This window comes from Neovison vison, chromosome 4 (assembly GCF_020171115.1).
Source record: "Neovison vison isolate M4711 chromosome 4, ASM_NN_V1, whole genome shotgun sequence".
Taxonomy (NCBI): domain Eukaryota; kingdom Metazoa; phylum Chordata; class Mammalia; order Carnivora; family Mustelidae; genus Neogale; species Neogale vison.
In genome coordinates this window covers 25,856,204-25,871,143 of record NC_058094.1, presented here as the reverse complement: position 1 = coordinate 25,871,143, position 14,940 = coordinate 25,856,204, and the positions used below count along the sequence as shown (strand labels likewise).

At 31.6% G+C, this 14,940-nt stretch overlaps 1 protein-coding gene across 1 annotated transcript in view; it reads right to left on the bottom strand.

Moving 5' to 3' along the window:
* CSMD3 (CUB and Sushi multiple domains 3) overlaps window positions 1–14,940 on the bottom strand; it is a 1,253,935-nt gene that overhangs the window by 795,910 nt on the left and 443,085 nt on the right. Inside the window, exon 6 of the mRNA XM_044245069.1 lies at window positions 10,737–10,849. Coding sequence (XP_044101004.1) covers window positions 10,737–10,849 — 113 coding nt within the window. The remainder of the gene's footprint in view (window positions 1–10,736; window positions 10,850–14,940) is intronic.

The window sequence follows — 14,940 nt, the reverse complement described above, 5'->3', positions numbered from 1 at the left end:
TTTTTCAACAAGGCTGCCATTAACTCAAACGGGGCATCTGAGTGAATCAGACAAATAAGCCCCTTTCTCTGGGTGATAGTGGATTGGGCACAGGGCTGAGCCAGACGTGTATAGCCCTCACTCTCCACCTACCCTGAGTGTCCTTGTGTTAGCCTGAATCACTTGATCCAGAGTCTTTGTTTGGTAAAGTAGAGACAATAATACAATATCTGAGGTACTGTGAGAAGTATATGAGATAAGGTGTATGCAAATACTTTGTAAATTGTGACACATACATATGCACATATAACATTCAATCATTTGTTCAACATTTATTTGAATGGTAAACTCCGGAAGTACAGGGATAAAAGGACACAGTCAATGCCTTTGGGGAGTTGCAAATTATAAAACCAGGCAACTATGAAACAATGCAAAAGTTGTTTTCTAGACTTTATATAGTAGATAGAATATTTATATTGCTCATATCTTTGAATTTACCCAAATGTGTGTAATTCTTGTAAATAAACAATACATCTTTTTAAAGTCATCCAATAGTAATGGGCAGTAGTATTTTTTTGCTGGTCACTTTGAATTTGTCATGGTCCAGAAGGTCTGGAGTGATGTTAAGAACACCAAGTAACAGGTGATGGGGATGAGAAACTGAATTGTGAATTCTGGTCATGGGTTGTATCTAGAAAGTGCCCTGTTGTAACAGGTATGAGCCATTTGTTATATTTCAGGACAATCCAGTGAGCCTTGAAAGAGATGGGGCAGGTCAGGAGTCAGGAAAGCAGTGCTCATGCTCTTGTCCCATGAGAGTGGTCATTTATTTACCAATCAATAGGATTTCAACATGTTAATAACCTGTACAGCAATAGTACATAGACTAACATAGTTTTACACCATAGATGTCACATCACGGTTCTAACCTAAAACTGCTCTGCAACCTTCATTATTCTAGCCAGGTGCCAAGTATTCTGAGAGTTTTCCTGGACCCCATAGTCTCTTTCAGTTCTCAAAAGAGCTTGTCTTTTCTTTTTTTTTTTTTTTTTTTTTTTTTTCCAATTTATTTATTTTCAGAAAAACAGTATTCATTATTTTTTCACCACACCCAGTGCTCCATGCAAGCTGTGCCCTCTATAATACCCACCACCTGGTACCCCAACCTCCCACCCCCCTGCCACTTCAAACCCCTCAGACTGTTTTTCAGAGTCCATAGTCTCTCATGGACGAATATCCAACTTTTGTAGCAACATGGACGGGACTGGAAGAGATTATGCTGAGTGAAATCAGTCAAGCAGAGAGAGTCAATTATCATATGGTTTCACTCATTTGTGGAGCATAACCAATAGCATGGAGGACAAGGGGCGTTAGAGAGGAGTAGGGAATTTGGGTAAATTGGAAGGGGAGGTGAACCATGAGAGCTTGTCTTTTCTTAATATAATACTTCATAAATTATTTTTCTTTTCATGGAATTTTCACACATCTTTTCACAGACTAGGCAGGAAACTCTGAATTCAGGGACTGTGTTATTTGCAGAGCCTTGTTCAGTGTCTGCTACAAAGTAAGTGTTCAGCAATAGTTTCACTGAACAAAATTGGACGGATAATAAATGATGGAATGAATAAAGATTCCATAATCATCTCAAATGGGGCTTTGATATAAAAAAAAATTTTAGTTTAATTAAATAGCATTAGCAATATACCTGCCTCATTTACTTCAGCTAATTAAATACCTGAAGAAAGATCAGGTTAAGTAATAATAAATTTATTGTCACATGAAGCCAATCCTTCCACTTATATCTTATACGATTATTTCCTAAAATGTGTCCTAAGGAAGAACAGGTCCTAAATAAGCTGAAAAGGCATTATTGGCTTAAATCAAATAATTCAACTTAAATTTGTTTAACCCAGTGATTGTGGAGCTTTTTGAGCCCCAAAATTGGCCCTGTGTAACCACCATTGCCATACATCTTTAAACTTAAGGAAAATCCTAATAAATTTTTTAAATCATTTGAAGGAACTTTTCCTAAATTTCCTTTAACTATTTCTGGATATCTGTGAATTTGAATTTAAAAGTCTAAGGATTTTAATTCTGTAATGTTATTTCTAAATAGCATGGTAAATCTGCCAATGAAATGAATGTAAGGTCCACAAGCATTGCCTCAGACTCTATTTTTCATACCAACATGGAAGAATCAATCATATACAGTGTGTTTGATTGCTTGTACTTATTGAGCTTGATTGCAAAAGCCCTTTGGAGGTCATCTTGGGCAAGTATTAAATCATTACTAAAGATAAAATCCTCTGTTCAATATACTTTGCAACAGAATTTGTAAAACACTGAATTTTTTTTTTTTTGTTAAACACTGACTTAATCAATTATCTTTTGTTATGTGCTCATCCTTAGGTGATGTAATGAAACTGCCCTCACTAGAGACAGTAAATGCTAGCATTTAAGAATTCTTAATATGAGTAAAACTCTACCATATATGAATACTAAATGGAACAGTAATGAATCACCATGAGGTATGTCCATAAAATGATGGCAATGTTTGTAATCTGCCAGATGTCCTTTGAAGTACAAGAAATTCAAATAATTATAAACAAAAAGTGTTACCCAAGAATTCATTACATTATAAGATTTTAAAATACTTGATAGAAATTATATTAACTGAAAATACTAGCCCAAAATTGGTTGGGATAAGATAATAAAATATTATCAATTTGTATATTTTTTAAAAAATCACTTTGTAATTGTAAATATAGCTTAAATAACATTATAAAATCAGTACAGAATATATTTTAAACTTATGTAAGAAATATGATATATGTATTTCTCTAAGGAGATCAATTTTTATCTTAATAATAGCTGGAGTATTTTAAAAATCTAAAACATTTGTATTTCTTGTTACTATTAATCTTGGTACTGTGGACTTTCCTCATTCTTTGAGCCCTTGGAGATTCCTTTGATATCAGAGAGTACTTATACAATTTTGATGGAATATTACATTTTTTAAAGTTCATATCTAGATATTAGACTTGAGGGTTATGTTATGGTGAAAGAAAATATGAAATATAAATTTCAAACAGTTTCTTTTTCATATCAAGAGGAAAATTTGGAAGACATAGTTAATGAGCTTTATAAAACCTATGATTAGTGTAAACTCAGGACAGGACACAAAAAAAGCTTTCCCACCATCTGATAGGAACAGAAAGTCTAAGACGCCCTATTGTGTGAAAACTCTCATGGAGGATGGAAGTTACATATAGTACAATCATCTATATTAATTTGTTAAACTATATTTGATAAAGCAATTAATTCTGAAATCACAGCATTGACTTATGGAAAAATGTAAGCTCCTTAAAGATATACCCAGATTCCGCTGAGCTTTAAAGTAATATGTGTTCAGCAAGTGGGTAGTTTCACACTTTACTGACCAATGGATATTGAGTGGCGGTAGGTACAAGTGAATTAACACAGAGCCAGGACCATGCCATGAGGTTATTATGGTAAGTGAAAAAGAAAAATTGTAGTAGAAAATGAGACTTAAAGAGCTTTAGCTAAAGAGTAGATGGGAAGACCAGCAAAAGGTGTCATGGAATAGAGTCAGAAAGGTGGATGGCTGACCGTGCTTAAAGAGCATACTACAAATTGCCTTGTGGATGCCAGCAGTAGATATCGACAGGATTCCTGGTTACCAAGAAGTGACATTTTCACTGAAACTGGTTAATATTTATGAACTAGAGCAAGGGTTAAGATATGGACAGGTCATTTTGTCCCATCACTATTAGACCTCATAGGCTATCAGCTATATCTAGAAATTTTCTTTTAAAAAGAAGGAAGTGATCTAAACTCTGAAAGTCTGAACTTTTGCCCCAAGGAAGTTGAGTTAACACAAAAGAGATGTTTTTCCTAGAAGAGACTCGAAAGTTTATCCTATCATTAACAGGAAAGTGTGAGCCAAATTAAAATGTTATACAAAAATGGAATTTTTTCAGTTGTACAGTTGTCAAGCACTATATTTTAAACCTACTATATGTTTTAGAAAGTATCACCATTGGATATTTGAAAATTATCTCCTATTCATAGTAGATGCTGTATTTGAAAGTAGTAATCTAAATCACACTAATTTTACCAAGATATTTCTGGATTCTTACAAATTCTATTAGATTATATCAGAAGGTTAATATAATTTTCCTTTCACTTTTTAAGATTTATCAACAAAGGTTTATATAAATGGACTAAACACTGGCCTAAGAAAGAAAACTTAGCAAACCATAAAGATTTTATTTTCAGCATTAACTATTTTTAAAAGAAACAATCAAAATATTGGCTTAAGAAAGAAATACTTAACAAATCTAAACCTTAAAGATATTTCTTTAAAGTAACAATCCATGATATTTTCTTTCTTGACTATGTCAGAATCATTCTAATATCAATGTTTTGGAGATTGATTCAATTCCTTAGAAAATAATGAAAATCTTGTAATAGAATCTCCATGTCATTTGAATATACTGATTTCTGTGACTATTTCTTAAGTACATACATTATTTCTCTTTATATTTTCCTGCTGTACTTTGTTTAAAAATCCATTATCACCTAGTTTTAAGTGATCTTATCAGAATCTGAATGTAATGTTTTCAAAATACAGTTTCTCCTAAATGACATCTATCAATAACCCTGGGTAGCCTCTGCATTAATGCACATAGTTAACTCACAACCAGAATAAAAGGACTCTAAGACAGCAAGGTGAGATAAATAAAATATTATTCCTAATATTCCACTCTACATCTAACTTCTCATTTCATATATTAAAACTTTGGTCCAACTCTAAATACTGTCAGTCATATAGCTTAATTTAAATTCATAACTGTTAAAATATTTAGCAAGATAAAGTACTTTATTGAAATTGTTATGTTTGACTAAAGCAAAAATGAGTCACTAACACTGTATTTCTGATATACAGTGTTTCACTCAGGTTACTAGTTGTGTTTCACAGTGAAATGTCTACTTCAGAGAAATTTGAAATGAAATAACAATTAGACAGTTTTCTGTCAAACACATACACAATTTCTGAACAGAATTTTGGTCTAGGGATGTCTAAGAAGATTGACCAATAAGTTTTAAGGATGGAAATGAATAAAGTAAATATATTTAGCTATGGAAGAATTTAATTCTATCATTATCAACTAATATGGTAAAAAGCCTTAAATGTTATATTGGCAAGGACTATAAAACATAAATTTACATCACAGAGGAAATGCTATCATGGAGTTTTTAATGGTTCTTCTAGACAGACCAATAGTTACTTAGACCATTTGACTATTAAATATCTTCATTTTTTCTCTGCTGGTTGTGTAGACATCATACTAATTGTGACTATGAACTCCATAAACCAGACAAGTTCATTAAGCAAGAAGTAAAAGAAGTTTATTTTTTTAATCTCATAATAAAATTAAAAGAAAAAAAAGAGAATTTTAAGATGAAAGTAATGATTTAGCACTAAATGAGACCTGAAGAAAAAAGAAAGTGACGTTCATAATAAAATCAAAAGGAAATAAGGTATAAGATTAGAAGTTATTCTCAAACACTATTCACCAATGGAACTCAACATCTTATTCTCTCAAAACTCAGTAAATGAAAATAACTAGGTGATTTCCTAAGCTTAAAATAATACATTTTGTCTAATTTATGAAAAGGGGATTATTTGAGATAATAATTCAAGTACAATTTATAAATTTTCCTACAGTATGTACTCACTAAAAAATAAACAATACCTACCATAATATGAAATATATATAGAGAGAGTATATCTCTTGAACTGTGTTAGCAAAGCCCTTTCTACTGTCTTCACCAAGAAAATAGCCTAATTGCCCATGTCCAACATTTCTATTATAGTAAATTATGTACATCTATATGATCTGAACCAAAAGTTTTGATCTTCTCTTACTATGTCGCACTTCCAAACTTAAAACCCTATGACTCACATTGATGGTTAGTTATCAAATTAGGGGAGGTATTTTGTGATTAGAATGCTGAGATGGGATTACTTGTGCTTTATTATAAATACATAAGACTAAGGTACACAAAGAAAAACTGATGCCTAAGCAAAATTAGAAAAAAAAATATAGCATTACACAGAATTGCTTTGATGTTGTGTTTTATTTTTAAATTTGAACTATGTTATTCTAAAAATTGTTATGTTTTATAACATAACTGAGTGTATTTTTTTTTTTTTCATTTTAAAAGTGTGTTCTACGGAAAAGTACTTTCTTCTCTGGAGAAATGTGGGAATTAATTCATAAAACATAGGATTTTTCATTTTTATATGTGTTTCCAGGATTCAGATTTATGTTTGATCACAATCTTTAAACTATTTCTATCTCATGATTAGAAAGTGTGTTTCTCACTCATTTCCCATGGTTGATTATTTCTTTCCACTGAAGCATCTTTATTCACTGCATGTCTAACTTCTACTCATAGAAATTCTAATACATTTTGATGGCACCATAGTTACGTGCCTAGCAACTGTGACTATTTTTTCCCCCCACTGATGAAGAAACCAAGGCTCAAACAACTCAGGTAACAATTAGTAACCTCGTAGACTCCCAATTCTTAGTTTTCCCTTATAGACTACCCTAGACCCCTGAAAATCTTATTTATCATTGTTTAGTAACTCTGCACTCAAATTTATGTCAAAAAAATTTCCAAATCTAAGAAATAGATACTTCTCCAAAGTTTTTTTCACTTAAATTATGTGCGTCTAAAATGTCACAGTTCTCTAACTGATGTTTACGGCAGTGCATTTTCAATATGATTTGAAAGTTCCATTCATTAAATATGTTTTTCTCACCAAAAAGACACACAGCTGATCCCAAGAAGGATGACAACCTCTTTGAGAAACTATGTAATATAAAGTATATTCCCTCCTCACTTTAAAATGCACTGTATTTACTATTGATGTATCTTTGTTAAATTGAAAGTAAGTATCTATAAAATGTTGACCTACATAAGAAGAATCACATAAACATAAGAAGAATCACATAAACAAGGTTATAGGAGGAAAGGGAAAATTAAAATGTGATAAAATGTGGAAAAATCTACTAAACATAATCTGTAATATAGAAATATTCATATATTTGGATAACTGAAATTAATTATATGCTGCACTTCCTAAACTTATATACCAAAGACAATATTGATATTGATACAGTATCTTTGTGCATTAAAAAGATGTGAAATGTTGAATAACTTAAAATTAAAAATGTAATAATATTTTATAGTTCAATAATGGAGACTGATGGGTAAAAACACAATACTTTTAAATAAACATGATCTAAGGTGCCTCCTTAGCGCAGTAGGCAGCGCGTCAGTCTCATAAATAAACATGATCTAGAGGTAAGGCTTTATGTATTGGACAATTTTCATCTGAAAATCTCCTTCCAATTTAGAAATGAAGAACACATGATCAAATATTCATAAAAATGGAAAATAATATATTCTAGGTTTATAATAAAAATTAAATGACAATGTTATGAAGGTTTCAATAAATAAATATGAGAACTTCCAAATACGACAGATAAGAAAAATTACACCACTTATGTGTGACATAGAACAATTCAAGTTCTCATTAGAAGATATTTAATGAAACTTGAATGCAAGAAGAATTTTAAAAGCAAAGACTAATGATATTGAAATAAGTTTCTTTGGGCAAGAGTTGCAAATTAAAGAGGAAAAAATTGTGAAACATAGTAGAGATAATAATAGGGTTTTCAAAGAAGGGATTTTCAATATAAATAAACTCTGGGGGAAAAAAGAGTTTTATTTTAGGTAGAAGTGGACATATTCAGTGTGGGATCAGTGTGGGAGGGGGAAGCAATTTGCATATCAAAGGCAATTTATTTAAATCAAGACTTTTCTGAACATTTTTGAGTAAAAACAACATTTGTTGTTTTTGAAATTATATATATAATTTGAAATTATATCTTAACCAACAAGGAAGCTAACTTCTAACACAATTTAAAGGATGCACTAATAAGGAAATCATGTTAGTGTGTCTATGTGCCTACTCCATCCATGATGGGACACACTATAAAACACAGCTAATCAGGCACCTTAGTAAGTTTGCAGTTAATTTTCAAAGTTTCTTTTTTGTTTTGTTTTGTTTGTTTTGTTTTTTATAAAAAACACAGGTTAAACAAAAATGCTATGGAGAAACTATTCAGTCTTTGGAAAGCTAGAGCTTCATTAAAACATGAAACAATTTCAAAATAATAGATAATTCAGTATTAATCACTGGGTACTCAATAAGTTTGTGAGTTATTAAGAAACTATATTACATGGAGACCTGGTTCTGACTTCTGTATGGTATATTCCATAATTTTTATTCTCTTTCATTGTCTTTAATCTAGGTACCAGTGATATTAAATGGTAGCATAGAATAATGTAAAACAGGAAGATTAGCATTTCATGCTAGGGCATGTCTTTCAGGTTGTCAAAATATGAATTTTACAGCTACTTAAGTTAGCTTCTTGGGGTTTTTATTTATTTATTTATTTTTTAACCTAAATTTGTTTATAGTTTCAAGAATTACTTCTCCAAATGAATTTATGTTGTCTAGGTAAAATACTGTTTGGACATAATGTATTAGAAAAATCAGGCCTAAATGACAAAAGTTTTAAAAGGATACATGCAAAGGTGGATTTTTATATAATAAAACTTTTTCTTGATCATGTTATAAAATCATAGCTTCCATTTTTGTAGGCCACTTTATTTCCTCTACATATAGATTACACCAAAAATTATCATCTTTGAACTCCTTTTGCTGAAGAAAATAGAAAAAATGCATCCCCCATAAAATACTTCCTTTCTATTTTATTGCAGTGAATTCATTGTTAGGCTCTTTTTCACTCCTGAAACCAGATAGGCAATGCTAGAAAATCAAATTGAACCTGAAGGTACTATAAAAGTCAATTTAAGATCAGCAAGTAGAATACTGAAAATAATAATTACATACACAAATCTACAGGAAGCTTAGCACTATTGCCTTATGATGCAAAACAGCCCTATCTAAAGATACCAGTTTCATGAAACCATACTACATAAAGCAAATGAAGTATCATTTTATTTTTGAGATAGATCATTTTTTCCCTCCAGGTTGTACATTTAAATATAAAATACTTTTTTTCTATTCAGATAAGGAAGAAAGACATCTGACTGAAAGATGCCATGAATCTAGTAGAAAAGATCACCACATGAGTCAAAGATGATAGTCTTTTGAATTTCTGCCATGCCATCTGCTTTAACCCATTGAAGAGGGGAATTAGAGATATAAAATCATGCCGCTAGAAAACTCCAAAAGGAAGGGGTCAACCTAGAGAGGTAAAGAAGCTCTGCAAGATTTTTTTATAGAAAAAGAGTCCTCTGATTCCTGAAGTACAAAAAAGTTTTAGATATTGAAATTGGAAATTCAACAAAATATTATTTCCAATTTAAAAGTGACACTGGCTGAAACTGGTAAGATTCAAGTTACTATGCTCTGGACAGCTATTTTTAATAAAATATATAAAAGTAATTTTCTATGCATATTTAATTTTCAATTTTAAAATATAGTATTTTATGATGAGTAGTATATTCTGTTATGAGAAAGGATTTAAGAGCATATTTTCATTCATGCTTCCACTCAAATTAACTACATTAGCAATAGAAATTATGGATTTTTCTACAGTAGATTTTGTTCAAAATCTTTAGTTTAAAGTTATTATTTTAGAGATTTTTATTACAATAATACCCAGTACATTATTATAAATGTCAAAATACCAATCACATTAATCTGTTACTATTATGGTCAGAAATCTCATTGAAAGGACATTTATAGATAGGTTACTGGTCTTCAAAGTATAAGTTAATTGTTGAAATTTGTATTCCAAAAAACAGTATGTGGCCTAATAACATTTTAGGTATTAATTATAAGCTGCCTAAAGTCACCATATTAAATTTGTAAAGTGCCTAAGACTTAAGACTACTAAAACAGAAATCATTAAATAAAAAAAGAAAAACAGATAAATGGAAAAAATGTAACTATGGCAGTGCTCACAATTCCCTTAACAGGAGCTGATACACTACTGAGAATGAAATGAATTATTTACATAAGTAGTCTGAGGATAAAGTACACTAAACCCACATAATGTTAATAAATATTGTAGAAGCTACATTTTCATTAACACTCCATCTTCATAATAATCTTGTTCTAAATAAAGAGATTTTTCAAGTTAATACATCAAATACTATATCCCTCTTATTCAAAATTATGCCTCTTAATAAAAATAGTGGATAATAATCCTAACAAGGTTAATTAAACCAGCAATAGCAAACACACTGTATATGAAAATGGATTTCAATTGATAGAGAGCCTATTTACAACTGCAGGTTTTCTGCAGTGTTTTGTGGTACAGCTTTAGGAAGCATGCCTATTGGCTGAAGCACTTTATTAAAGTAAACATGACATCTGTAACATATTATCTTTCAGAGGTCATAATATTCTCTGTTTTGAACATGGTGTTATAAAAACCAACTAACTTTTCTAATGTAATTTAGTTATCACATCGTTACCTCAGCAAGAGAATGACTATTTTTGCTTATTCAATTTACTATTCATTAATGCAAAAGGCATTTTGCTTCTATTGCAAAATCTGGCTGTATATACCAAAATCATTTCACATATCAAAAGAGACAGAGGAATTCATTAAACATACCTTGATAGGGAGCACTAAATCCACGATATCGGTGATTGCTGTCTGTAACAAAATGCAGTCTGAGCCAGTTTTTGTTGCTGATAATTGGTGGTGGTATATTCATTCCAGATAACCTGAATTACAAAATACAACAACAAAAAAATCTTTAAAAAATTTTCACCAGTACAATTTTTCACTGAATTGGGACCCAGAGAAATGTCTACCTGTATATAATATTCATGACATTACATTGTTAATTTTTAAATACAAATAAATTAGTTATTCTAGGCATAGGAAAGTCAATGATAGAATGCTGCAACTCCAAACGTGCTTTTTAATCAGATTGCATTTATTAATAAAATAAACTGTGAACTGGAAATAATTTTTTATTCACCCAAATTTATTGCCTAGATAATCATAAGCATAAAAGAGGCTGAGCTAATGGTACTGATCTTTATGCTCCTCAAATATATGTTGATAAAGTATATTTAGAAAATAGAAAGACTTCAAAGCAATTGATATACTCTTATCACCTAATATATTTTCTATATTTCATATTCTATGGCAAATTTCCCAATTTCTTTTCATAGGGCAACCACTCTTTTAATGTGGTTTCTAATACTACAAATTTTTGTAATTATGTTTCATTATATGTACTTCTATAATGCACTGGAGGGCTGCCCCAAGTGACAGACAGAAAACGATTGTATTTTGGATGTATATTTATTCTCCATATATTTAGTCACAAAGGTACCAATTCATAGTCTCCTTAAAGCAAGATACCTAGAGTAAAACTTTTGGAACTCTGCCCCAGATACTGGTCATGGTTAAGAGATGAAGTAACACTCCTGCTGTATGTCCTTTGAAGACTTCCAGGGAAGCAGTTTCTCTAATTTCATTCAACAAAGGAATATTACACCCACATACTTACACATTTAAATCCTAGGTGTGTGCTATAAAGTCAAAGTAAAATATTCTCAAAAGCTAGACTATTACTATACTAATACTAGACTATTATTATTATTATTTTAGTGAAGGAGAGTTCTTCATTAAGGTTTCCTAATAACCAGTATATGGTGTATCCTTACTATTCTTCAAAGCTTTTGCTTTTCTTCAACACACAGCGAAATAGCTGGTGTGTGTGTGTGTGTGTGTGTGTGTGTGTGTGTGTATTTTGGGGGTGGTGATTACAACTCTTAGTGTTTTGCAGGCAGTCACTCTAGGGTACCCATATGAGAAGATTGGAATAGATGCTGTACACATTAATCAGTGTTGAGATGTAGACATGGTGATGTAAGGATCCTTTATCCAAACTGTTGGCTTATTTCTCCCAAAACCTACTTTCCCACAATATTTGGGAATTAGCCATCATTTTCTATTGATGGCTATCTGTCATGGCATAGAAATATGAATTCACCTCTACTGTATCATTGTGGGCAAAGGTATATGCACAGGTGAATAGAATGGTCTTGGCAATATAATTGTGTGATTTAATGTTCATGATTCTAACATGAACAAAATAGGTTCTTATCCCTCGTTCTGCTTTGGAATGCATTTTCTCAAACCTTTCTCTATTAATGTCCTATTTTCGCTCTCTTTTCATAGAGGTGACTCTATTTATTGTTGCAGCTGCCTGTTTTGTTCATATCTGAACTTAGCAAATAAAGATATGTATATGATTTTAATATTAACACTGAAGTTTAAAATTTTTACTTCATTACTTTCAAAACTATCCAGGTTTTGTTTTCCTTTGCTTGCTTCTTGGTTGGTTTGGTTTGAAAAGCAATTTCAAAGAGAAAGTATTTAGATTTGATACAATTATATTTTCAATAGACTAGCATATTCCATGCCAGGATTTGATTTACAATTTGGTTTTCTTCACTTCCTCAATTTCAAGCCCATAAATATCCACTAGGGAAGGCTTAAATTATTTTAGACAGTCTGCACACATTTCAAAGTATAATGAGACTATAATACATGGATGGTTGTAATACATTAAAGTACAGAGTTTGGAGAGAGGTCCTTAGAAGATCCAATAAATGACAATGAACTCAACAAGGACATCAACAAGTGATAGAGGAAAGAAGATGAAACAGACAATAAGAAGGATAAACTTCCCATCTTTCCTAGGGACATCAAAGATAATTTCAGCAACAGAGGGTAGAAAAGGCAACTAATAGCTACCATAGAACTACAGTTTGCAACCTGAATTCACCTTTAGGAATTAAAAAAGGTGGAACTTAATACATTAGAGCTACAGTAGCTAGAAGAACAATGCACATGAGATGGAGGAAATAATGACAATTTAACAGGGGTGCATATAAGAAGATATTTCTGACAGCCTCAATGTTTCTGTTTATGAAGCAGAACTATAGGTAAGCCAAATCACTGAACCAGAAAGCAAGTGTATCACAGTATCTCTCCTTCCCAATGATAGTCTCCTAGTACTGCATATTATTAAGAATAATTTATACAATATGGCTTTGTCTATATCTTATGGAGTAATCTGGGAAATGCATATAAATATTTCTGTACCATATTTCATACGCTATCAGGACATCTAGAAAATGGAGGATTGAGCATTCTCCAAATTCTGCCTAGAATGATTCCATTAAATTAACTCAGATAATTTATTAAGTACTAAAGGAGATATTTCCTAAATATAAATCATTGTTATCCTTATCTCACTATGGTCATTTGAAGGTAAGCATATATGGGTTCATTCTAGTACAAAGTCTTCTGGATAACAAAGAGATTTAGTGTATTCAACAATTATTTACTGAGCACTGATTATATAACAAACAATGACACTAAGGGTTGGAAATACAGTAGTAAATACTACAGAGAAGATCCATAATCTTGCAAAGTGAAAATAAAGAAATTCACAAAGATAACTCAAGATAATTTCAGATGGTGGCAAGAGATGTACAAAAACATTAAAAAGTAATATGATAAAGAATGTCTAGAGGAGGAGGAGCAAGATGATAGAGAACTGGCAGACTTGAATTTTGCCTGTACCCAGGAATTCAACTAGATAGTTATCAAAGCATTCTGAAGACCTATCAACTCAAGGAGATTGAAGAGAAGAATAGTAGCAATTTTATGAACAGAAAAGTGACCACATTTTCTAAGGTAAAACGTGCAGAGAAGTGAATTTGAGATGATACATGGGAAGAGAGATTGCAAAGGGAGGGGCTGGCTCCTGTGGAGCACAAAATCAGAACTTTTAGAAGTCTGTTCCACTGAGGAATATTGCTCCAGAGTCTAATCAGGAAGATGAGACCTAGCAAGGACAGTGTCCAACAAGAAGTACTAACACTTTTAAATATCTGTGCACCCCCTCAAAGAAATGGACAGATCATTTAAGAAAAGATCAACAGCTTTAAATGACACACTGGACCAAATGGATATCACGAATACATACAGAACATTCCGTCATAAAGCAACAGAATAAACTTTCTTCTCTAGTGTACATGGAACATTCTCCAAAATAGATCACATCCTGGGTCAAAAATCAGGTCTCAGCTGGTAAAAGATCAGGGTCATTCCCAGCATATTTTTGGACCACAACACTAGAACTCAATCATAAGAGGAATGTTAGAAAAAACTAAAAAATATGGAGGCTGAAAAGCATTCTACTAAGGAATGAATGGATCAACCATGAAATTAAAGAAGAATGGAAAAAATTCATGGAAACAAATGAAAATGAAAACACAGCTGTTCAAAATCTTTGGAACACAGTAAAGGCCATCTGGAGAGGAAAGTATATAGCAATGCAAGTCTTGCTCAAGAAACAAGAAAGGTTGCACACACACAACTTAACCCTATGTCTAAAGGAGCTGAAGAACAGCAAAGAAAGCCTAAACCCAGCAAGAGAAGAGAATCATAAAAATCAGAGCAGAAAGCAATGAAATAGAAACCAAAAAAACAATAGAATAGATCAATGAAACTAGGAGCTGGTTCTTTGAAAGAATTAATAAGATTGATAAACCCCTGGCCAGAATTATCAAAAAGAAAAGAGAAAGGACCCAAATTAATAAAATCATAAATGAAAGAGGAGAGATCACAACTAATGCCAAAGAAATACAAACAAGTATATGAACATATTATGAGCAACTATACTCCAGCAAATTAGATAAGTAGGAAGAAATTGATGTATTCCTAGAGATAGATAAACTACCAAAACAGAACCAGGAAGAAATAGAAAACCTGAACAGACCCATAA